Here is a 24,064-nt window from a genome sequence, read left to right on the forward strand (position 1 = left end):
CTGACTCGTGGGTATGTATGCATTATACATGCTCCCGGCCAGGGCCCGTTTAGTGGGCGTGGTCTCACTCCACACACTTATATTGCGTGAGGCTGTGTCCTATCTAGTCACGCGGCCATCCAGTGGGAAGTGTATTGAAGTGAGGCTGCGCCCACTGGCGGGGAGTATGTGTAACTCATACATACTCTCCGGTCCTTGGTCAGAAACCGGCAAATCCCCACAGAACCCAATGTGTGTGCTGGGGGATTCATAAGTCAATGTGTGTGCTGGGGGATTCATAAGTCTGCAGTCACACAGAGTGACTGCAGACTTATCAATTTGGACCGGACACCCCCCTTAAGGAGTGATGGGATTCACCCTAAAGATCAATCTGCTTTCAGTTTGTAAAACCCTGCTATCCAAATTCAAACCTGTGACATTTAATTTGAGATGACGTATTCTCCATCCTTTCAGAAGTGTAAGGTGTTTTTTTTTTTAACTGGCTTTTATGTTAGCCCAAGTTACAGGAAAAATTCAACTTCCTGGCTGCACTGCAGAGCTGATATGTGTGCCCTAAGATTCTGCTATACTGCTCCCTCTGGACACCCAGAATAAGTGTGCTGTCTATACAGCGATCGGGAAGACCAATAGTTTATTACCATCTGTCTTCTCTATGGGGAGTCTGGCTGTGTGTGACAGCCGGCTCCTGCAGCTGCTGACTCTTCGAGGGTGTCCTTACAGAGCCCTATGCGGTTCACTCCACCATTTGGGATGTTCATAAAGTGTGTTAGAAAGTAACTAGCAAAGATTTTCCTTGCTAGAGAAAGTTCATACCATTTTTGTTGAGCAATTGTAACTACACAATTGGCCACTAGATGCTGCTAGTGGCCAGGTTAATTTTTAAAAAGGAACCTGACAGCTGGATGGACCCATATTAACTAAGTACATGGCATGTCCATGACTTCAGGCAACCCCCATTGTTTGGGCAAAGTTTACTTTTTTTTATACTGCAATTTCCACTTTTTCAAAGTGCTTTCTCTGCATATTCCTATGAGTAGGTCGCATCCAAAAGGGTCCGTCACGTACTGTCCTGCCTCATAATGAATCTATGCCTTTGTAGTTTGCGATTACTGTACGCATGCCCCGAAAGTCCGTCAGACGCGCGTTTCTAAATCCCGCAGATCCTCGTGAACACTGCGACTTCGGGCATGTGCAGGGTGACCACAGGAAGGCGCTTTGAGAATTGCAATGTACTTTGCACTTTGCCCAAACAGGTTAGGTTCCCATGAAAATGACAGAAGCAATGTATGGAATTACTAATATACGTGTTTTAGATGCAATGTATAGCTAAGTAAAATAAACAAGTAAATGTATTAATATTTTAGATATATATATTTTTTTAATAAGCATTTTTTTTGGAACCCCCTTCTGTTTTCAGTGTGCAAACATTGGCCCAGCAGATTACAATTACGATGAAACGATCAGCACTCTGCGTTACGCCAACAGAGCGAAAAATATCAAGAATAAAGCCAGAATTAATGAGGATCCCAAAGATGCACTTTTGCGTCAATTTCAGAAAGAAATCGAAGAACTTAAAAAGAAACTCGAAGAAGGTAAAATGTAAATTGATATCTGATTTATCATAAATATGTGGGAAGCCGTACTGCACATGTTGCTGAGTATTGAACTCATGGGGATTCAATCTGTTTGTTTAGGAGAGGAAATCTCCGGCTCTGATGACAGTGGTACAGATGATGATGACGATGAGGATGGGGAGATTGGGGAAGATGGAGAAAAGAGGAAAAGACGAAGAGGTAAGATCTCAGACCCATGTGTAATTCTTTTATCTACCAATATTTATATGATGAAACTCCAGCCACATCTCCTTTACTCACCGGTAGGATCAACTGGAAGGATTGTGTGTATATTTTCCTACCCGTGACTTTCCTTGGAAGCCCTAATGATTTTTTTAGAAGTGCTTTTTTATTACTCAGTGTAAACTGACCTGCGGTGCGTGTTTAAAATCCGCAACGTGTCAGTTTCTCTTGTAGGTGAATTTTATGTACGGTTCTTTCTCATTTGCATTAGATGTGGAAAATTTGCAGGTAAAAATGCACATGCATCAATAAAATGTGGCCTAATACCAGGGAATGTCAAAAAAACAAACCAGCTTTATTTGAAAACAAGACATACTAAAAAAAGACGAAAACTGCTGCATCAAAAACACGATAAAAACGCATGTAAAAATAGTGAGAAAAATGTAAGTAACCTAATTTAGCTAATAAATGTAGAAATGCTGCAGAAAATCTGCTACATCAAAAACTCACCAAATTGTGGGAACATAACCTCAGAGTCGTTATAAAATGGACAGACTCAGACTCCGGCAATATGTAATAAGTTGGGTACAGTAGTACAATGCAGGATGTGCTGTAAATTCTCATAAGAATTTGGGAAAGTTATAAAATGTCCTATTTCTGATCTAAGGATCTAGACCAGTGATGGCAAACTTTCTAGAGACCAAGTGCCTAAACTGCAATCCAAAACCCACTTATTTATCGCCAACATGGCAATTTAACCTGAATACTGAGGTTTTAGTTTAGAGAAACAACTCATACATTACCACTATAGAATCTATAGCAAAGAGCTTGTAAGCACTGCACTCCAAGCCTAAGATACAGGCTTGTGTAGTGTGAACTGTGTCAATGACTGCCTTCTGGACATCTGTCAAGTCGGCAGTCTTCCCCATGATTGTGGAGCCTACTGAAACAGACTAAGGGACCTTTTTAAACACGTAGGAGGCCTTTGCAGGTGTTAGAATAATTAACAAATTTACTGACATAATGACTTTTGTGTTTTCATTGGCTGTAAGCCATAATCATTAACAGAAATAAACACTTGAAATAGATCACTCTGTTTGTAATGACTCTATATAATATATGAGTTTCACTTTTTGTATTGAATAACTGAAATAAATTAACTTTTTGATGATATTCGAATTTTGTGAGAAGCACTTGTACTAGCCACAGATTTTGCAGTGGAGGTCTGTTCTTGATAATGGAGAGGATTTTTAATCAAAAGTAAAATTGCAAAGTTGTATATTTTTTACCACCTGTCTGCAATTAGTAACCCTTTATCATGATGAGAATAACCCTTTAAACCAGGGATGTCAAATTCAAATACACAAAGGGCCAAAGTTAAAAGCTTGGACAAAGTCACTGGCCAACCTTCATATTTGTTAAGGAAAAACTCTCTCAATTGTAAACATTTTTTTAACAAATAAAACAATTAACTTTGGGAATTATAGTGGAATAATATAATATGTTATGTAAGAGCAGTAAAAAGCATATGGCCCAATGGCCTAATTTAAATATGTAATATAACAAAGGATAAAAAAAACCCCTTGAATAAAGCATAATAAAGTATGTTGCCAACAAAAGTGCTCCCAAACATAGTATTATACCCCCACAGTGAATTCCTCTATACTCACAATTTGATGACCCTACTGTACCCCCCCTCCCTCAATCCCCCCAACAAAGAATGGTGACCCCATCACAGTATGATTCTTCAACTGTGATCTCAATACAGTATAATGGGCACAAAAAGTCCTCAATACAGTATAATGCGCACAAAAAGTCCTCCATGCGGTGTAATGGGCCCCACATGGAGCTCCACGCGATGTAATGGGCCCCCACATGGTGCTCCACGCGGTGTAATGGGCCCCCACATGGTGCTCCACGCGGTGTAATGGGCCCCCACATGGTGCTCCACGCGGTGTAATGGGCCCCCACATGGTGCTCCACGCGGTGTAATGGGCCCCCACATGGTGCTCCACGCGGTGTAATGGGCCCCCACATGGTGCTCCACGCGGTGTAATGGGCCCCCACATGGTGCTCCACGCGGTATAATGGGGCCCCACATGGTGCTCCACGCGGTGTAATGGGGCCCCACATGGTGCTCCACGCGGTGAAATGGGACCCCACATGGTGCTCCACGCGGTGCAATGGGGCCCACATAAAAAAAAATTAAGTACTCACCTCTGCTCGTTCCAACGCTTAGCCGGCCTCTTCATATATCACAGTCCTACCTGTGGGAATGCGCGCCGCTCTCCTGAGCACGCGCACCATCCCATCACCCTCCTCAGCACACGTGCAGACTGAGAAGAGGGTGCGCGTGCAAAGGTGAGTGGCTGCGGCGCTAGTGAGGAAGATGGCGCGCGGGCTTAGCAGAGTGATGACAGCGGCGGCAGTGCTGAGGAGATGTCGTGTGTGCCCACCAGGAGGGCTCTGCGTGCCCCCTCTGGCACTCGTGCGATAGGTTCACCATCACTGATCTAGGCTTTTAGTTGAGATGAATCTGTGCTGCACTTGATGTACACGCTCAGTAGTGAGGTATTGAGATGAATCTGTGCTGCACTTTATGTACACGCTCAGTAGTGAGGCATTGAGATGAATCTGTGCTGCACTTTATGTACACGCTCAGTAGTGAGGCATTGAGATGAATCTGTGCTGCACTTTATGTACACGCTCAGTAGTGAGGCAGTGAGATGAATCTGTGCTGCACTTTATGTACATACTCAGTAGTGAGGCAGTGAGATGAATCTGTGCTGCACTTTATGTACACGCTCAGTAGTGAGGCAGTGGGATGAATCTGTGCTGCACTTTATGTACACGCTCAGTAGTGAGATGAATCTGTGCTGCACTTTATGTACATGCTCAGTAGTGAGGCAGTGAGATGAATCTGTGCTGCACTTTATGTACATGCTCAGTAGTGAGGCAGTGAGATGAATCTGTGCTGCACTTTATGTACATGCTCAGTAGTGAGGCAGTGAGATGAATCTGTGCTGCACTTTATGTACACGCTCAGTAGTGAGGCAGTGGGATGAATCTGTGCTGCACTTTATGTACATGCTCAGTAGTGAGATGAATCTGTGCTGCACTTTATGTACATGCTCAGTAGTGAGGCAGTGAGATGAATCTGTGCTGCACTTTATGTACACGCTCAGTAGTGAGGCAGTGGGATGAATCTGTGCTGCACTTTATGTACACGCTCAGTAGTGAGGCAGTGAGATGAATCTGTGCTGCACTTTATGTACACGCTCAGTAGTGAGGCATTGAGATGAATCTGTGCTGCACTTTATATACACGCTCAGTAGTGAGGCAGTGAGATGAATCTGTGCTGCACTTTATGTACACGCTCAGTAGTGAGATGAATCTGTGCTGCACTTTATGTACACGCTCAGTAGTGAGGCAGTGGGATGAATCTGTGCTGCACTTTATGTACACGCTCAGTAGTGAGGCATTAAGATGAATCTGTGCTGCACTTTATGTACACGCTCAGTAGTGATGCATTGAGATGAATCTGCTGCACTTTATGTACACGCTCAGTAGTGAGACAATGAGATGAATCTGTGCTGCACTTTATGTACACGCTCAGTAGTGAGGCAGTGAGATGAATCTGTGCTGCACTTTATGTACACCCTCAGTAGTGAGGCAGTGAGATGAATCTGTGCTGCACTTTATGTACACGCTCAGTAGTGAGATGAATCTGTGCTGCACTTTATGTACACGCTCAGTAGTGAGGCAGTGAGATGAATCTGTGCTGCACTTTATGTACACGCTCAGTAGTGAGGCAGTGAGATGAATCTGTGCTGCACTTTATGTACACGCTCAGTAGTGAGGCAGTGAGATGAATCTGTGCTGCACTTTATGTACACGCTCAGTAGTGAGGCAGTGAGATGAACCTGTGCTGCACTCTATATACACGCTCAGTAGTGAGGCATTGAGATGACTCTGTGCTGCACTTTATGTACACGCTCAGTAGTGAGGCAGTGAGATGAATCTGTGCTGCACTTTATCTACATGCTCAGTAGTGAGGCATTGAGATGAATCTGTGCTGCACTTTATGTACATGCTCAATAGTGAGGCAGTGAGATGAATCTGTGCTGCACTTTATGTACACACTCAGTAGTGAGATGAATCTGCTGCACTTTATGTACACGCTCAGTAGTGAGGCAGTGAGATGAATCTGTGCTACACTTTATGTACACGCTCAGTAGTGAGGCAGTGAGATGAATCTGTGCTGCACTTTATGTACACGCTCAGTAGTGAGATGAATCTGTGCTGCACTTTACACGCTCAGTAGTGAGGCAGTGAGATGAATCTGTGCTGCACTTTATGTACACGCTCAGTAGTGTGGCAGTGAGATGAATCTGTTCTGCACTTTATGTACACGCTTAGTAGTGAGGCAGTGGGATGAATCTGTGCTGCACTTTATGTACATGCTCAGTAGTGAGATGAATCTGTGCTGCACTTTATGTACATGCTCAGTAGTGAGGCAGTGAGATGAATCTGTGCTGCAATTTATGTACACGCTCAGTAGTGAGGCAGTGAGATGAATCTGTGCTGCACTTTATGTACACGCTCAGTAGTGAGGCAGTGAGATGAATCTGTGCTGCACTTTATGTACACGCTCAGTAGTGAGGCAGTGAGATGAATCTGTGCTGCACTTTATGTACATGCTCAGTAGTGAGATGAATCTGTGCTGCACTTTATGTACACGCTCAGTAGTGAGGCATTGAGATGAATCTGTTCTGCACTTTATGTACACGCTCAGTAGTGAGGCAGTGAAATGAATCTGTGCTGCACTTTATGTACATGCTCAGTAGTGAGGCATTGAGATGAATCTGTGCTGCACTTTATGTACACGCTCAGTAGTGAGGCAGTGAGATGAATCTGTGCTGCACTTTATGTACATGCTCAGTAGTGAGGCATTGAGATGAATCTGTGCTGCACTTTATGTACACGCTCAGTAGTGAGGCAGTGAGATGAATCTGTGCTGCACTTTATGTACATGCTCAGTAGTGAGGCATTGAGATGAATCTGTGCTGCACTTTATGTACATGCTCAGTAGTGAGGCAGTGAGATGAATCTGTGCTGCAATTTATGTACACGCTCAGTAGTGAGGCAGTGAGATGAATCTGTGCTGCACTTTATGTACACGCTCAGTAGTGAGATGAATCTGTTCTGCACTTTATGTACACGCTCAGTAGTGAGGCATTGAGATGAATCTGTGCTGCACTTTATGTACACACTCAGTAGTGAGATGAATCTGTGCTGCACTTTATGTACACGCTCAGTAGTGAGGCAGTGAGATGAATCTGTGCTGCACTTTATGTACACGCTCAGTAGTGAGGCAGTGAGATGAATCTGTGCTGCACTTTATGTACATGCTCAGTAGTGAGGCAGTGAGATGAATCTGTGCTGCACTTTATATACACGCTCAGTAGTGAGGCAGTGAGATGAATCTGTGCTGCACTTTATGTACACGCTCAGTAGTGAGGCAGTGAGATGAATCTGTGCTGCACTTTATATACACGCTCAGTAGTGAGGCAGTGAGATGAATCTGTGCTGCACTTTTATGTACACGCTCAGTAGTGAGGCAGTGAGATGAATCTGTGCTGCACTTTATGTACATGCTCAGTAGTGAGGCAGTGAGATGAATCTGTGCTGCACTTTATGTACATGCTCAGTAGTGAGGCAGTGGGATGAATCTGTGCTGCACTTTATGTACATGCTCAGTAGTGAGGCAGTGAGATGAATCTGTGCTGCACTTTATGTACACGCTCAGTAGTGAGGCAGTGAGATGAATCTGTGCTGCACTTTATGTACACGCTCAGTAGTGAGATGAATCTGTGCTGCACTTTATGTACACGCTCAGTAGTGAGGCAGTGAGATGAATCTGTGCTGCACTTTATGTACACGCTCAGTAGTGAGATGAATCTGTGCTGCACTTTATGTACATGCTCAGTAGTGAGGCAGTGAGATGAATCTGTGCTGCACTTTATGTACACGCTCAGTAGTGAGGCAGTGAGATGAATCTGTGCTGCACTTTATGTACACGCTCAGTAGTGAGGCAGTGGGATGAATCTGTGCTGCACTTTATGTACACGCTCAGTAGTGAGACAGTGAGATGAATCTGCTGCACTTTATGTACACGCTCAGTAGTGAGGCAGTGAGATGAATCTGTGCTGCACTTTATGTACACGCTCAGTAGTGAGGCAGTGAGATGAATCTGTGCTGCACTTTATGTACACGCTCAGTAGTGAGGCATTGAGATGAATCTGTGCTGCACTTTATGTACATGCTCAGTAGTGAGGCATTGAGATGAATCTGTGCTGCACTTTATGTACACGCTCAGTAGTGAGGCAGTGAGATGAATCTGTGCTGCACTTTATGTACACGCTCAGTAGTGAGGCAGTGGGATGAATCTGTGCTGCACTTTATGTACATGCTCAGTAGTGAGGCAGTGAGATGAATCTGTGCTGCACTTTATGTACACGCTCAGTAGTGAGGCAGTGAGATGAATCTGTGCTGCACTTTATGTACACGCTCAGTAGTGAGGCAGTGAGATGAATCTGCTGCACTTTATGTACATGCTCAGTAGTGAGATGAATCTGTGCTGCACTTTATGTACACGCTCAGTAGTGAGGCAGTGAGATGAATCTGTGCTGCACTTTATGTACACGCTCAGTAGTGAGGCAGTGGGATGAATCTGTGCTGCACTTTATGTACACGCTCAGTAGTGAGACAGTGAGATGAATCTGCTGCACTTTATGTACACGCTCAGTAGTGAGGCAGTGAGATGAATCTGTGCTGCACTTTATGTACACGCTCAGTAGTGAGGCAGTGAGATGAATCTGTGCTGCACTTTATGTACACGCTCAGTAGTGAGGCATTGAGATGAATCTGTGCTGCACTTTATGTACATGCTCAGTAGTGAGGCATTGAGATGAATCTGTGCTGCACTTTATGTACACGCTCAGTAGTGAGGCAGTGAGATGAATCTGTGCTGCACTTTATGTACACGCTCAGTAGTGAGGCAGTGGGATGAATCTGTGCTGCACTTTATGTACATGCTCAGTAGTGAGGCAGTGAGATGAATCTGTGCTGCACTTTATGTACACGCTCAGTAGTGAGGCAGTGAGATGAATCTGTGCTGCACTTTATGTACACGCTCAGTAGTGAGGCAGTGAGATGAATCTGCTGCACTTTATGTACATGCTCAGTAGTGAGATGAATCTGTGCTGCACTTTATGTACACGCTCAGTAGTGAGGCAGTGAGATGAATCTGTGCTGCACTTTATGTACACGCTCAGTAGTGAGGCAGTGAGATGAATCTGTGCTGCACTTTATATACACGCTCAGTAGTGAGATGAATCTGTGCTGCACTTTATGTACATGCTCAGTAGTGAGGCAGTGAGATGAATCTGCTGCACTTTATGTACATGCTCAGTAGTGAGGCAGTGCTGTGGAGTCAGGGAAATTGAGCAGTCAGAGGTTTGGCTTACCCACTCCACAGCCCTGATTACCAGGTCATGGTTAGTATCTTTACTTGGACTGAGCAGATTTATTTCTTCTTTCTAATGGCGCTAGTAAATGCTCCCTGATGTTGCATTATCTTATATAACTATATATGATACATCTGCGCAGGTTTACATAAGGGATAATGCTACTTTGAGGCTAACATAAGAAAATAGATTGTATGACAATGTTTAATCTTCTTTTAGTTTTAATAGTTTTTATATAAAACGTAATAGGTTGTCTGGCGGGCTTGAGCCATCCTTGTATTACATTTGATCTGAATGGTCCCCGTTTACTATAATAGGACATTGCCTCTGCAGTGGTTAATCGACACATTTGAAGGTTAACAACGAATCACTTCATGTTAATAACATGAGTTGCTTTTTAAAACTTGCTTGTTTTTGACACCTGACTGGACAATATTCTCTTCGCTCACATTAAAGGAGTTGACTAATTTTCAAAAGCGCACATACCTCCTCTGCCTCCTGGTTTGCTAGCTGGGGTTCTCTGCGATCCTGCTTGATTGATTTTTGGAACCACCATTATGAACACATTGCTGACTCGAACCGTGCACTCTCCGATTCTGCAAGCTGAGGCAGCTTTGCCTCTACTGCATCGGAGGAGCACAGTGGCACTGAAGCTAGCCGCATCCAGGTATTTAGCCAGCCTTAGAGCAGCTTTTACAAGCGGTATAGCAAAGAGCTTGTAAGCACTGCTCTTTGTACCTCGAAGAGGATCTAATGACGAGCTGACTATTCCAGAAAACATTTAGGAGGAATATATATATTTTTTCTATCTTATTATAAAGACTTTGACCCCCCCCCCCCCCCGTGCGCTGCGCTGTTTTGGCCCAATTCAGTACATTCATTTTAAATCTCAACAGTTTAAAAAGGACCTATAACCATGGCCTGTGCACAGTGCAAATGACCCGACTCACTGCTGATGCGCTGAAAGCAGTCCCCAATTTTCACTGAGTTGTGAGATTCCATTTGTCCATTGACCATGCACCCTGGGTGGCAGTAGAAGGCATTTGCATTTTTCTACCTTTTCTACCTGTAATGTAAACCCCTATTTTTCACTAACTTTGTGTAATCACTCTTCAATTGGCACAGATTTCTGCTGAGAAGTAATTTGTGCTTTTCCCCCATCTATGCCCAACTGCATGATTCAAGGTATTTGTGTTAGTAAATCTCCCATGGCAATGATTAAATAGATGAGGCTCTAACTGATGAGAACCCCCACCTCCACCCCCACATGAAAATGAGGGAATGCAATGCCCCCAAATATCTCTGATTCAGACACACAATATTACTGTCAAAGGAAGAGATGCCACTGTCCTCATGGAGAGAAAAGGGGGGAGACTAGTGCACATAGGGGGATATTGAAAGGTAGGTGAGAAGGCAGTAATGGAGTCGCTCACCTGAAGGAGTTGTGATTGTCACAACTCCAATAAAAGGAGATGGACATTGTCACAACTCCAATAAAAGGAGATTGACATGTCAGAGTAGACCGCGCTGCGGTATAAAGGAAGCAGTTCCAGAATGGAAAAGTAATTGCGTAGTTCTTATTTTTAAGCGTTTTGTGATCACACCGAGCTCTTTTTCAAAAACAAGCTACATAGCACAATCTGTATGAAAGAGATGGGTTTAAATACTGAAGGAAAAGGCACAAAAAAACCCAACCATCTGGGTCAAAATAAAATAAAACCAAGCGACTTATGGAAAATAAATTGTTCATATCATTTTTTTCAAGGCCACCAAATGCAAAACATTTAAAGCGCACCTGTCAGCAGGATTGTGCTCAGTAAACTACATACACTGTCAGGTGGGCGACATTACACTGATTAAAATGATACCTTGGTTGATGAAATCCATCCCGTGGGTCTTGTGTAGTCTTTACTTTCAGTTTGGAGATAATTATATGTCTGTGCTCCGGGGTGGCCTGTGGGGGGCGCTGTAGCTGGTGCTCTGGTTACATATTCATCTGTATGCTCTTATGACAGCTCAGTGTGCCTTCACTGAACTGCCTCCTATTTTAGCTAGCCCCCCACCACTAGATGCATTATGTAAAATAGAAGGCAGGTCAGTGAACGATCAGTGAGCTGTCATAAGAGCATACAGATGAATATGTGAGCAGAACACCAAATAGAGCACCCCCCCCCCCACAGGCCGCCCCGAACACGAGCATATATATCTCCAAACTAAAAGTAAAGGTTACACAAGAACCACAGGACGGATTTCATCAACCAAGGTATCATTTTAATCAGTGTAATGTCGCCCACCTGACATTGTATGTAGTTTACTGAGCACAATCCTGCTGACAGGCGCGCTTTAAGGCTCCTGTTATAGAAAGATCACAATGTTGGCTCATCCAAGGGGACCAAACATTAAAGAAGAGATCAAAAGTAGCTACAATTCGTTCATATAGTAAAAGTGTGTTTATTCTACCAATAGCTTCGATAATGATAATACCAGTGTTTTCCATTTAGAAGCAATAAGTATTCTTGATGCCATATTTATCAAGTTGATCAATTTATTGGTTTTATTAATCCCTTTGGATTTATTCCCAAAATGAAGAATTGAAGGGTCCGTTTGGATCCTTTTACCTGTTACATTTTTAATTAATGTAGTAATTTTTTGCCAGAATATTTTGACTAGTGGAAAGGTCTACCAGATGTGTTTCATATCTGAGTTCTTCACATCCCCTATAGCATTTATTTGAAACATTAGTATAGAAGTTGCAATGTCAAAATGGAATACCGTGAGTACTGAGTCATGGTCGGACCATGAGGAAGGAATTAATTTTAGTCAGGATTAAATCTATTCTAAAATACTTTTTATGAATAGGTGAAAAGTAATATCCTCTATTGGTTTCGTTGGATTCTCTCCAGGAGTCTGCTATATGATTATTCTTTAATAATGTACTTTTTTTCCGATCTGATATTGAGATTTCTGATCTTCTTAGTGCTGTACTATCAAACCATATCAAATGGCTGAAAGAATAGTCTAGTAACATTGTTAAAATAGATTTAAGTATAATGACTTGGGAAGATGCCGGAAGGTAACTGTTTACTATACAAACTTCTTGCCCCTGGAGAGGGCCCAATAGTATAAGAAAACAACCCTCAGAATCAGAGTAATAAGAGGGTGGTTGAAATGGATAAGAGGTTTTGATGAATATGGCTACCCCTCTCGCTATTTTATTATGGGAATCTAGATAGAATCTAGAATAAGCAGGGTCAAAGTATTTAGGATGTGAGGAGGGGATAAAATGCATTTCCTGTAGACATATGTCTGGCTTGTGCTGAGAATAATCTAAAAATGCTTTTTTGCGTTTTATAGAGGAATTGAATCCACGAACATTGTGTGATAAAACCTTAAGCATTATAACAATATTTATATCTCTTATATTAATGAAGGGTTCAAGAAATAGAATAAGTATACATATAATCATCATAAAATGTTTACTTTATGGAGAAAAACCTATTAATTTTATGATCTTTTTTGTTAATCACCCTTGGAGGTGAGGGGATGGTAAAAAGGAGGAAAAAAAGAAAGCAAGACGTAACCGATACAAAACAAAAGATGAGCTAATAGGGCAAGTAGCCCTACAGAGACATATAGAGGGAAACTCCTGTTAACAGGAGATCTCCCTAAGCTCTACGAAGATGGGCAACCTGAATGGGCCCTATAGGCCAAGCAGTCGTGCTTAAAAGTATATTAATAGTCTAATAGCCAGAAAGACCTTTAGTTTTAACCTGATCTTATATAGAAAAAAAAACAGATTGAGATGTCAACCACCAATACAATTAACAGTTATGGTAATACAGTTTCAATAAAATCGCTGAACTTTTAAATCTTAGTTTACCACATAGTAAAGAAGTCTGGTTTCAAGTAACTTTTGGAGCGCGGCTTTTCCTGGTGCCAGCGCTGACCATTCTCTAGTCTGATTTGAGTCACGCAGTGGAGACTGAGTTGTTTCGTAGGGGAATTCCAGCTTTTTCTACGGCTTTTCTTCCTCCTTCAATGCTGTGGATAGAATAAGTGGTATTATTATGTGAGAATAGTAGTGCAAAGGAGAATCCCCATCTGTATTTAATCTGTGGACCTTGTAAAGCCGGAGAAAGGTCTGCATATAGATGAGCAGTAGGTGGTAGACAGGGGAGAGTTGATGTTTCTCGAGACAGGATTAAGTCTCTAGAATCTTCATGGTGAAGTTTTAATATGACATCACTTGGGAGATCTTTACAGCAGGGTCTTCCAAGGGCCCTGTGAATACTCGTGATGCTTAGGAGAGATGGCTCGGTCTGCGGTAAGAGTGGTAAATGGGTGCATAGCAATGTCTTTTAAATCTACAAAGTCCTCCAGTAAGCCTTTTATTCTAATATTTCCTCTCCAGGACCTGTTCTCAATATCCTCATACCTGAGTTCCCAGAAGTTTAGACATTCAGCAGGTTGCACAATCAATCCCTGATCCTCCTATAAGTCGCCTGCTGTATCGTCCATTTTCTTTGCAAGGTTAGAAGTTCGCTGGGCTATGTCTTATAGTTGAGAAGTAAAGGACTCCAAAGCTGAGGAAAGTACCGATCTAAACGTTTCCTGCTTCTGAGCAGGGTAGATGTAAAGATAGTTACATCTGACTGACCTTGCTGATGGTTAGGATCAGTTGCATTGCCTGCTTGATGTTCAGGAAGCGTGGGTATTGCAGCCACCATTACAGGAGTGCCGCTATATTGCTGCGCCATGAGTAGATCTGAAATGGAGCTGTTGGTATTCTCTTTAGTCTCTCCCTTTTTTGGCATGGTGCTATCCAGAGATGTTCTCCTAAGTGGCCGTGTCCTGAAGGGATAGTTTTAAGTAGGATAAAGGTGCAATAGGCCTGCTTTTAGTTGTCCAGGGTATGGAGTTCAGCTGAACATGTTTGCTCCCGCTGATTGCAGCCCATGTTCCACACATTGCGTTTTTTATGCGGTTTTTTTTTATGCAAATTTTTACCTGTGTTTTATAGTACCAGCAAAGTGTATAACATTTCATAAATCTCATGCACACACCTTGTTTTTTTTTCCTCAGTATTTTGTGCAAAACCTTGTTTTTTGCAAAATGCAGCATGTCACTTCTTTCAGCGTTTTTCACCCATTGAAAGGGTAATGGAAAAAACCACAGGTGTCAGGTTTTGCTGCAGTTTCAGCATGCACAAGAGACAAATGTACAGTGATAAAACCGCTGTAAATAATGCACAAAAACACTTCAAAAAACACAACAATAACTCAGGTAAACCTACTTTTTTGGGGCAGATTCGTCACTGCCAAGAGGGCAGGTTTTGCTGCAGAACAGATTTAAAAAAAAAAAAACAAAAAAAAAAACAAACAAACAAACATCTAAAACGCAATGTGTGAACATAGCCTTATACTGATTATGCTATATAGTTTGTTTTTTGAAAAGGGGCTCGAAGCGAGCACAAAATGCGTAAAAATAAAAACTATGAAATTACTTTTCCGTTCTGGAACTACTTCCTTTCTACAGCAGAGCTGTCTACTCTGTAACGTCAATCTCTTTTTCTACTGCCCTAACAGAGGCGTTGCTTCGTCCAGGCTGACCGGCTCCTCCTCAGTAGTGCATGGCTTGCGATGGGAATGAAGTGTAGTGGTAAATGGCCAGGGGGATGTGGCTGTCTCTAGGAACGGTAATGGGGCGCTGTGGCTTGCTAATGGAGCATTATGGCTCTCACTTATATGGAGCATTATAGAATGAAAAGAATTTGCACACTATACAGACCACATTGACATGCCGCTCTTTTGACATGGAGGTTGATTTTTAGCAAGGCACAGAGGTCACAAGGACTGGTGCGACAGCAGAAGTTTAGGATGAGTGAATTATGGGTATATGTGCTTAAGATGATATCACAATGTTAGAACGAATGGACAGAAACTATACAGGTGTATGACCAGACGGTATGTACACTCATCAACGAAGTTATGGAAATCACAGGGTATATAGACATGTTAATGACATCCAAATGATGAAAAAATGGAAACCAAATTTTCAAAACATCTCAATTTTTCGAGCATGAGCGCCACCCAGAAAAATATATGCACTTACATGCCTTGGCATGCTAGCAATGAGGCTATTGTTGGTTGTCTCAGAAATGTTGCACTTCGGCAAATCATCAAGATCCTCTGCTGGCAGCTCCCTTTGCAATTGCCGACCACTGATGTCCCAGATTTGCTCATTGGGAGACAAGTCTGGAGGCGTTGCAGGCCATGGTGGCACATTTATGCCACGCAAGCTGCTCACAGTAGCACAAGCACAGAAGCAGATCTTGATGATTTGCATGTGGCAGATCATTCCTTATACAACCTTTATATAACCTCATTGATAACATACAAGGCATGTACAGTCATGGCCAAAAGTTTTGAGAATGACACCAAAATTATATTTTCACATGATCTGCTGGCCTCTGGTTTTTATTAGTGTTTGTCTGATGTTTATATCACATACAGAAATATAATTGCAATCATATTATGAGCACCAATAGGTTATATTGACAGTTAGAATGAGTTAATGCAGCAAGTCAATATTTGCAATGTTGCCCTTTCTTCTTCAAGACCTCTGTAATTCTCTGGCATGCTCTCAATCAACTTTTGGACCAAATCCTGACTGATAGCAGTCCATTCTTGCATAATCAATGCTTGCATTTTGCCAGAATTTGTTGGTTTTTGTTTGTCCACCCGTCTCTTGATGATTGACCACAAGTTCTCAATGGGATTAAGATCTGGGGAGTTTCCAGGCCATGGACCCAAAATCTCTATGTTTTGTTCCATGAGCCATTTAGTTATCACCTTTGCTTTATGGCAAGGTGCTCCCATCATGCTGGAAAAGGCATTTTTGGGTGCCAAACTGCTCTTGGACGGTTGGGAGAAGTTGCTCTTGGAGGACATTCTGGTACCATTCTTTATTCATGGCTGTGTTTTTAGGCAAGACTGTGAGTGAGCCGATTCCCTTGGCTGAGAAGCAACCCCACACATGAATGGTTTCAGGATGCTTTACAGTTGGCATGAGACAAGACTGGTGGTAGCGCTCACCTCTTCTTCTCCGAATAAGCTGTTTTACAGATGTCCCAAACAATCGAAAAGGGGATTCATCAGAGAAAATGACTTTGCCCCAGTCCTCAGCAGTTCACTCCCTGTACCTTTTGCAGAATATCAGTCGGTCCCTGATGGTTTTTCTGGAGAGAAGTGGCTTCTTTGCTGCCCTCCTTGAAACCAGCCCTTGCTCAAAGAGTCTCCGCCTCACAGTGCGTGCAGAAGCACTCACACCAGCCTGCTGCCATTCCTGAGCAAGCTCGGCACTGCTGATAGTCCGATCCCGCAGCTGAAACAGTTTTAAGATATGGTCCTGGCGCTTGCTGGTCTTTCTTGGGCACCCTGGAGCCTTTTTGACAACAATGGAAGCTCTCTCCTTGAAGTTCTTGATGATGCGATAGATTGTTGACTGAGGTGCAATCTTTGTAGCTGCGATACTCTAACCTGTTAGGCCATTTTTGTGCAGTGCAATGATGGCTGCACGTGTTTCTTTAGAGAGAACCATGGTTAACTGAAGAGAAACAATGATACCAAGAACCAGCCTCCTTTTAAAGTGTCCAGTGATGTCATTCTTACTTAATCATGACTGATCGCCAGCCCTGTCCTCATCAACACCCACACCTGTGTTAATGGATCAATCACTAAAACGATGTTAGCTGCTCCTTTTAAGGCAGGACTGCAATGATGTTGAAATGTGTTTTGGGGGTTAAAGTTCATTTTCTGGGCAAATATTGACTTTGCAAGTACAGTAATTGCTGTTAAGCTGATCACTCTTTGACATTCAGGAGTATATGCAAATTGCCATTACAAAAAATGAAGCAGTAAACTTTGGAAAAATTACTATTTGTCTCATTCTCAATACTTTTGGCCATGACTGTAGGTGCATGTATTTGTTCGTGTGGCACTCGTACTCGATACTGAATCGAGATATTTTGAACATGTTGTTTTCATTTTCAATCATTGCATATCATTAATATGTCTATCCGTCCTGTGATTTTCATAATTCCATGACTTTTTCTTCTTCATGTTGCGTTTCCAATTTTGAGTAGTTTATATTGTTGAAAGCTACCTTCTTCCATTCTTTCGCTCTAGGTTTCTTATTTCTGCTTTTTGTCTGTCTTTTCATGAGTATGTATCTATGAATTCTTCTGGGGCCATCTCTTTTTTTTCCAGGCAGTAGCAGCAGTAGCAGCTCAGACTCCACAGTGATAGAGAGACCAGTGGATAAGTACTTACCTAGTGAGTGGCAGCTTGTGAGCTATTGCTTTACTTTGCCCTGTGCATCCCATTCAGTTGCTGCACTGCTACCTGCATTTGAAGCAATACATAGGAGTGGAAGCCCTAATGCATGCCGTCATATTGCAACCACTTTGTTTCACATCCAAAGTCCTAACTGCTACGCTGCCAAATCAACTGCTCCTTTTTCCTAACAAATCCTTTGTCTCTGCTGTATGTGGATTTTCCCTATAGAGCTTCGGTTTATCCATGAACACAAATATAGTATGTCCCTAAATTGTAATCTAGTCATAGAAAGTTGAGCGATGACTTTGCTTACATTTACAGATGCTAAATTACTACCTGTATAATAGTCCAGTATTTGGAACAGCACTCCCTAAGGTCAGGTGCAGACACGCAGATTTTACCCCTGCAAACCTGTGGTGAAACTGCATGTGTAAACTGCAGATTTTGTTATGTTTTTTACTACTAATTCACTACAGATTTCACTCCTTACATTGAAAAAGTTATAAATCCATATCCGAAGTGGTGTGGGTTTAAAAATTGTCACCCCATATCAATTTACAGGGACAAAAAATTTTGCAGCATGTGAATGAGATTTCAACCCTATGTCTGGTACTTTACATGCAACCATGCAAAATAATTTAGAGCCATATCCTGGTTATGCCATTGCTATGTAGAGGATACCCAATTATATCCACCAACAATACATTTTTGGATGAATTATAAGGATGGATGGATGAATGCCAGCTGGCTAAAACTGAATGCAAAAATAAACTTTTTGTTGGAGGTCAGTGCCTTAGAACAAAATGGCAACTTCCAATTTGAATCCTTTTATCCTGGGAAACACCCTTCAAAACTCAGACCATGGTGTAGTTCTTGATGGACCAACCAAGTTTCAGGTATTATTAATGATCTTGTTCTGTTGTCTTATATTGATGACTTACCTGTGGGATAGGTCTGTTTTATCTGATTGTTCTGGGTCTGACATCCAACACCCCTGACTGATTGATTAAATGTCCTCACCAATGGCGGCTGGATGTAAACTATGAATGGATCTAAACAGCACAGCTAAATATGCAGTTTTCAGTAATGGCTGCTACACAAGAGAACGTATGTTGTAGTCCCTGAGGTATCAGTGCCAATTAATGAAATCGAGACTAAAAGATTTTCACTGTGTAAACCAAAAACTGCTGCAGGGAAATTAAAAAAGAACCTCTCAAGTAGTGAAACAATTTTGGAAACTACATCCCTCAAGGTATTTATTAAGATGTGTATTTTGAGCATTTTTGCCCCATAGTTCTTGTTTAAAAACGAATGCACTGCTGACAGAGCAAAATGAAAACCGCTGTCACACTCCACCAAAAAGCCAGACGGCGTACAGCAAGACGGATGAATCTTGCCCTGTGCGCTACCCTGAGCTCCCAGACATCCCTAGACGGGTTCTTTCACCCCGTGCAGCGGTCACGTTCCTATCCCTGTCTTGCCCTAAGTATGGCCTTGGCTAGTGCGTGGTACAGCAGGAACTCTAGTCCTGCTCTATAATACAGACACGAACAGAAAAAGAAAACAGCAATCACTCTAAACCAAAAGGGAGATGAGGAACAGACAAACTTCCAAACAGCAATCTCCAGAGACGACTCCTAAATGACTTCTCTTTCCACGGCTCTCCGCTCCAAACCAATTTCAAGGTACAGCAAGCTATCACTGGCAGTTACCCAAGCTAAGGGGTGAGTACTTATACCAGTGGGGAGTGGACAGAATCAGAACAGCTGAGAACTCAGGACGGAAAGCTTTAAAAGGCAAGCAGCAGAGTTTGACCCTTGCAACCAGTGAACAAGGGAAGTCTGCATAGCTAACTGGAAAGCAGAGCTGATCTAACCAGTGCAGGCATGCTTGTAGCCAAATGCTGTGATCTTCTGACCCATGAAATAGAGGAGACCAATCAGTTGCAGTATTCCCATGACAACAGCATTTTTTTTTTCAGTGATATACTATTTCACTGCCCATTTTATTCTTTTATTTTCCTGTTAAACTACTTTCTTATAGAAAAAGGGTCTTCAGCATCCCCACAACCCCTATAAATTTTTATAATCTTTAAAAAAACAAAACCCGTGTCTATGTATATATTTTAGGACTTTCATATATATATTTATATGTAAAACACACCTGTCAGCAGGATTGCTTAGTAAACAACATACACTGCCAGGTGGGTGCCGTTACACTGATTAAAATGATACCTTTGTTGATGAAATCCGTCCATTGGTTCTTTTATAATCTTTATTTTAATTTCTGAGATAATGCTTCGGGGCGGGACTTTGGGGAAGGGCTTTATCCGGTGCTCTGCTTATGTATTCATATGTATAGCTTCTGACAGGGCACTGTGCCTTCAGTGACCTGCCTCCTATTTTAAATACTGCCTGTGTAATCGTGGAACACATCAAGAAATTTGCCTGCAGCAAAACAGCCTCACCGCCCGCGCATACGCAGTAGCATCTGTGGGTTGCCGAGAGATGATACTGCGCAAGCGCGGCCGGCCGCGCCATATTTCTGCAGGCAAATTTATTTCTCTATCGCTTCATTGGGGGACACAGGACCATGGGTGTATGCTGCTGTCGCTAGGAGGTTGACACTATGCAAAAAAAGGAAAATAGCTCCTCCTCCGCAGTATACACCCGCCTACAGGCACCAAGCTCACCAGTTTAAGCTTAGTGTCTGTAGGAGGTAGACCTGGATCCTCATAGATCCAACCTTGCTGTGTTTATTAATCCTTGTTTTTTCTTTTTCAGATACAGCTCTTCAGGCTAACAGGGCACACTGCGTCTCCTGTTAACCCACTAGCGACCGAGAGAGCAATGTGGCTACCCCCACATCGCCCACTCTCGGACCCGCTGGGCAGGACTTATCCCTTGTCACCTTAGGGTGTCTCAGGGTGATTTCAGTGGCCAGTCCTAGCCTGTTACCCACCCCAGCCCCCTCCTCGGAGCGGCCTGGGAGGGAGACGGTGGTCCCTGCGGGTGACCTTCCCCCAGTTTTCTGGGGTTGACTCCGTCTCCTGCACTGTCCAGGACCGGACAGTGCAGGAAGGAGGAAAAGCCAGGATCCCCCCCTATCCAGGAAGGCATCCTGAGACCATCCTCAGAAGGAGAAAGGAAGGGACAATTCCCGGACCCGCTAAGACAGGTACTTCCCTGCCTTTTAGCTGCAGGTCCCAGTCCCCCGGCATTACCTGCCCCCACCTCCCCTCCCCCTCTCACAAACATGGCGCTTAACAGTGCTTCCCTGGGCCACTTCCTCCTTCTTTTTCATATGCGCGGCAAATCTGCCGCGCTTTTCTCCGTCGCGGGGGGGCCGTGTCCGGTGGGCGGCCTGCTCTGACGGCTATACGCCCCCTCCTATTTGACCAACCAGGGCCGAGGAGCATAGTGACGCTTCCGTCACGCCCTCGTGCCTTCCGCGGACCTATCATCGGGGGGCCTCTCAAGCCCGCCCCCCCTTCCCATCTGTCTATCGGAGCCTCGACGCGCTCCGTCATCAACGCTGCGTCCTCTGCACCGACGCCATCACTCTTCCACACGCAGCTCCCTACTCCGTCGGCACCTATTGTGACCCGCTCCAGCCTCACCTTCGGAGCCTTCAGGGGGACACGGGACCGCTTCTCTACAGGATCGGGTAGGCTCTGTCCTGACACTGACCCCCACCCTTCCCTGCTCACAGCGCCCCCCTCGGCAGTATCCCTGGTCAGACACATATGCCCAAACCCAGGGAGCCCTCAGTCTGTCCCTCTCACATTGTCACATACTACGCCTGTGCTCTTTGCGGTACTAAGTGGCCCGCGGGTCTCACTACGCCCTTCTGCTCGACCTGTAAACCTCCCGCCATGCTGGCACCCCAAGATCCCCCCGCCGCTCAGGACGTGGTAACCCCCTCCCCTCCGGAGTGGGCTGTTGCTATGTCACTGTCTGTCTCTGACCTCACCAAGGTTTCTCAATCTCTGGTGCAGGTCTTAGAACGCTTGCCAGAACGTTTGCCTATGTTATCCACGGCCACCAGCGCTCCGAATGTCCCCACAGACGATTCGCAGGCACCTCGGCCCCCTCCTCACAGGGGTAGACTGACGGCACGTTCTCAGAAACGGACCCACGCAAGCTCATCCTCCAGCTCTCCAGACTCCAAGATGCTCCCTGCGTCTCACACCTCTTCCCCGGAGGTCGCCCCGGGATCTAACTCTGCTTCAGATTCAGACTCTGGTTCTGACACAGACCAGTATTCCAAGGTCCAGGACATGATAGACAGCCTTATAACGGCTGTCAATCAGACTCTGTATGTTATAGAAGACGAGAGCCCTTCCCGGGACTACTCAGTTTCCTTCAAAAAGATTAAGCGTCCCGCACGCACTTTTTCTAACCATGCAGAATTTGACAGCATTTTTCAAAAGCAGTGGGAGCATCCAGAAAAGCTCTTTACAGGAAAGAAACAGTTAAACGTCCTATACCCCTTTAACCATGACCTTGTCAGCAAATGGACGGAGTCCCCATCTGTGGATCCTCCCGTCTCTCGCCTTTCCGCCTAGACGGTACTGTCTCTTCCAGATGGTTCCTCCCTTAAGGATACCACGGATAGACAGGTTGAGGCCCTCTCTAAGTCAGCTTTTGAGGCTGCGGGCACCTTCCTTTGCTCTTCCTTCGCCTCAACTTGGGTATCAAATGCGGTGTCCGCATGGGCCAAACAGCTCAGACAGGGCATCCTAACAGGGGCCTCCACGGACTATCTGGCCGACTTAGCTGATCAAATCGGCCATGCCGGAAAATATCTACTTACGGCGTGCCTCGACTCCGCTGCATGCTCAGCCCGGGTTTCCAGTAACCTCGTTGCCTTACGTAGAATTCTTTGGCTTAAAGCCTGGAACGCTGACCCGGCTTCCAAAAGATCTCTGACTAATCTTCCTTTTCAAGGTTCCATGCTGTTTGGATCCAAGCTAGATCAGATCATCTCTGATGCTACTGGGGGTAAGAGCACCTCTCTCCCCCAGCCCAGACCCAAACGCCCTTTTCCTAGGAGACGCCCCCTTCAGTTCCGGTTCTTTCGTCAGTTCGCTCAACCGAATCCCTCCTCTCAACGGGACCGTACTCCAGCACAGCGGGACAGTCGTAAACCCTCCTTTAGGCCCACGCCTAACTGGCGCCCAAAGAGTCGCTCCTCCAAGTCCTCTGGATCACTATCACGATCCAACAGGTTTTCCTCAACATGACGGGTCACTCCCACCTGGGACTTCTCCCAGGGTGGGCGGCCGTCTCCTTCTGTTCACAGATTCTTGGCTCCCGGCAATAGAGGACGCCTGGGTCAAAGAAATTGTGACTTCCGGCTACAAAATCGAGTTCTATTCCAGCCCACCATCACGTTTTCTCAGGTCCCGTCACCCACAACCATCTCTGCTTCCCGGTTTCCTCCAAGCCATCACTTCTCTTCTGCGCTCAGGAGTCATAGTCACCGTTCCCGTTCAGGAAAGGTTTTCCGGATTTTACTCAAATCTCTTCGTTGTCCCAAAAAAGGACGGCTCGCTACGTCCGATTCTGGACCTCAAACAGCTAAACCGATATGTACGCATCCGACAGTTCAGGATGGAGTCCCTCAGGTCGGTAATCGCCTCGATGGAGGCCGGGGAATATCTATGTTCAGTGGACATTCAGGATGCATACCTTCACATCCCAATCTGCGCATTACATCAGAGGTTCCTTCGCTTCAGGAACGCACATTACCAGTTCACTGCCCTCCCCTTCGCCCTCGCCACAGCCCCGAGGGTTTTCACAAAGGTGATGGCGACAGTGATGGCCATTCTTCGAACAAGGGGAATTGTAATCATCCCCTACCTCGACGACCTGTTAAGCAAAGGCTCCACGTTCAGGGACTGTCTCCACAGTCTCCAGATCACCTTGAACACTCTCTCCCGGTTAGGCTGGCTGATCAACACAGACAAATCCTCCCTGGTCCCATCCCAACGCTTAACCTTCTTAGGGATGCAGTTCGACACGACCCGTGCCAAGGTCCTCCTTCCGAGGGAGAAGATAAACTCTCTACGACAAGGAATCCACATACTCTCTGACCCAAGTCCACACTCCCTTCGCCTATGCATGAGTGTCCTGGGAAAGATGGTAGCAGCCATGGAGGCAGTTCCGTTTGCCCAGTTCCATACCCGGTCTCTTCAACTAGCCCTTCTCTCAGCTTGGGACAAGAATCCATCATCTCTAGATCGACGCATCAAGTTACCTCGTCAAGTAAGACGGTCGCTAACCTGGTGGTCCCGCCCTTCTTCATTCAGACCCGTGAGATTATTCCTTCCGCTTCGCTGGCACGTGGTCACGACCGATGCCAGTCTCATCGGTTGGGGGGCAGTTTTTCTACAACACAC

The 24,064-nt window shown here is 44.5% G+C and overlaps 1 protein-coding gene across 2 annotated transcripts in view; it reads left to right on the forward strand.

The window, feature by feature from the left end:
• KIF3A (kinesin family member 3A) overlaps positions 1 to 24,064 on the forward strand; it is a 93,767-nt gene that overhangs the window by 15,264 nt on the left and 54,439 nt on the right. Inside the window, exons 8-10 of one of the 2 annotated variants that reach the window (XM_073651235.1) lie at positions 1,418 to 1,592; positions 1,695 to 1,793; positions 17,593 to 17,658. In XM_073651235.1, the coding sequence (XP_073507336.1) occupies positions 1,418 to 1,592; positions 1,695 to 1,793; positions 17,593 to 17,658 (340 nt within the window). The remainder of the gene's footprint in view (positions 1 to 1,417; positions 1,593 to 1,694; positions 1,794 to 17,592; positions 17,659 to 24,064) is intronic. The other variant, XM_073651236.1, reaches the window with a different exon arrangement.

This window comes from Phyllobates terribilis, unplaced genomic scaffold (genome assembly GCF_046119375.1).
Source record: "Phyllobates terribilis strain yellow unplaced genomic scaffold, ASM4611937v1 Scaffold_11__3_contigs__length_659146591, whole genome shotgun sequence".
In the NCBI taxonomy this organism is placed as follows: Eukaryota; Metazoa; Chordata; class Amphibia; order Anura; family Dendrobatidae; genus Phyllobates; species Phyllobates terribilis.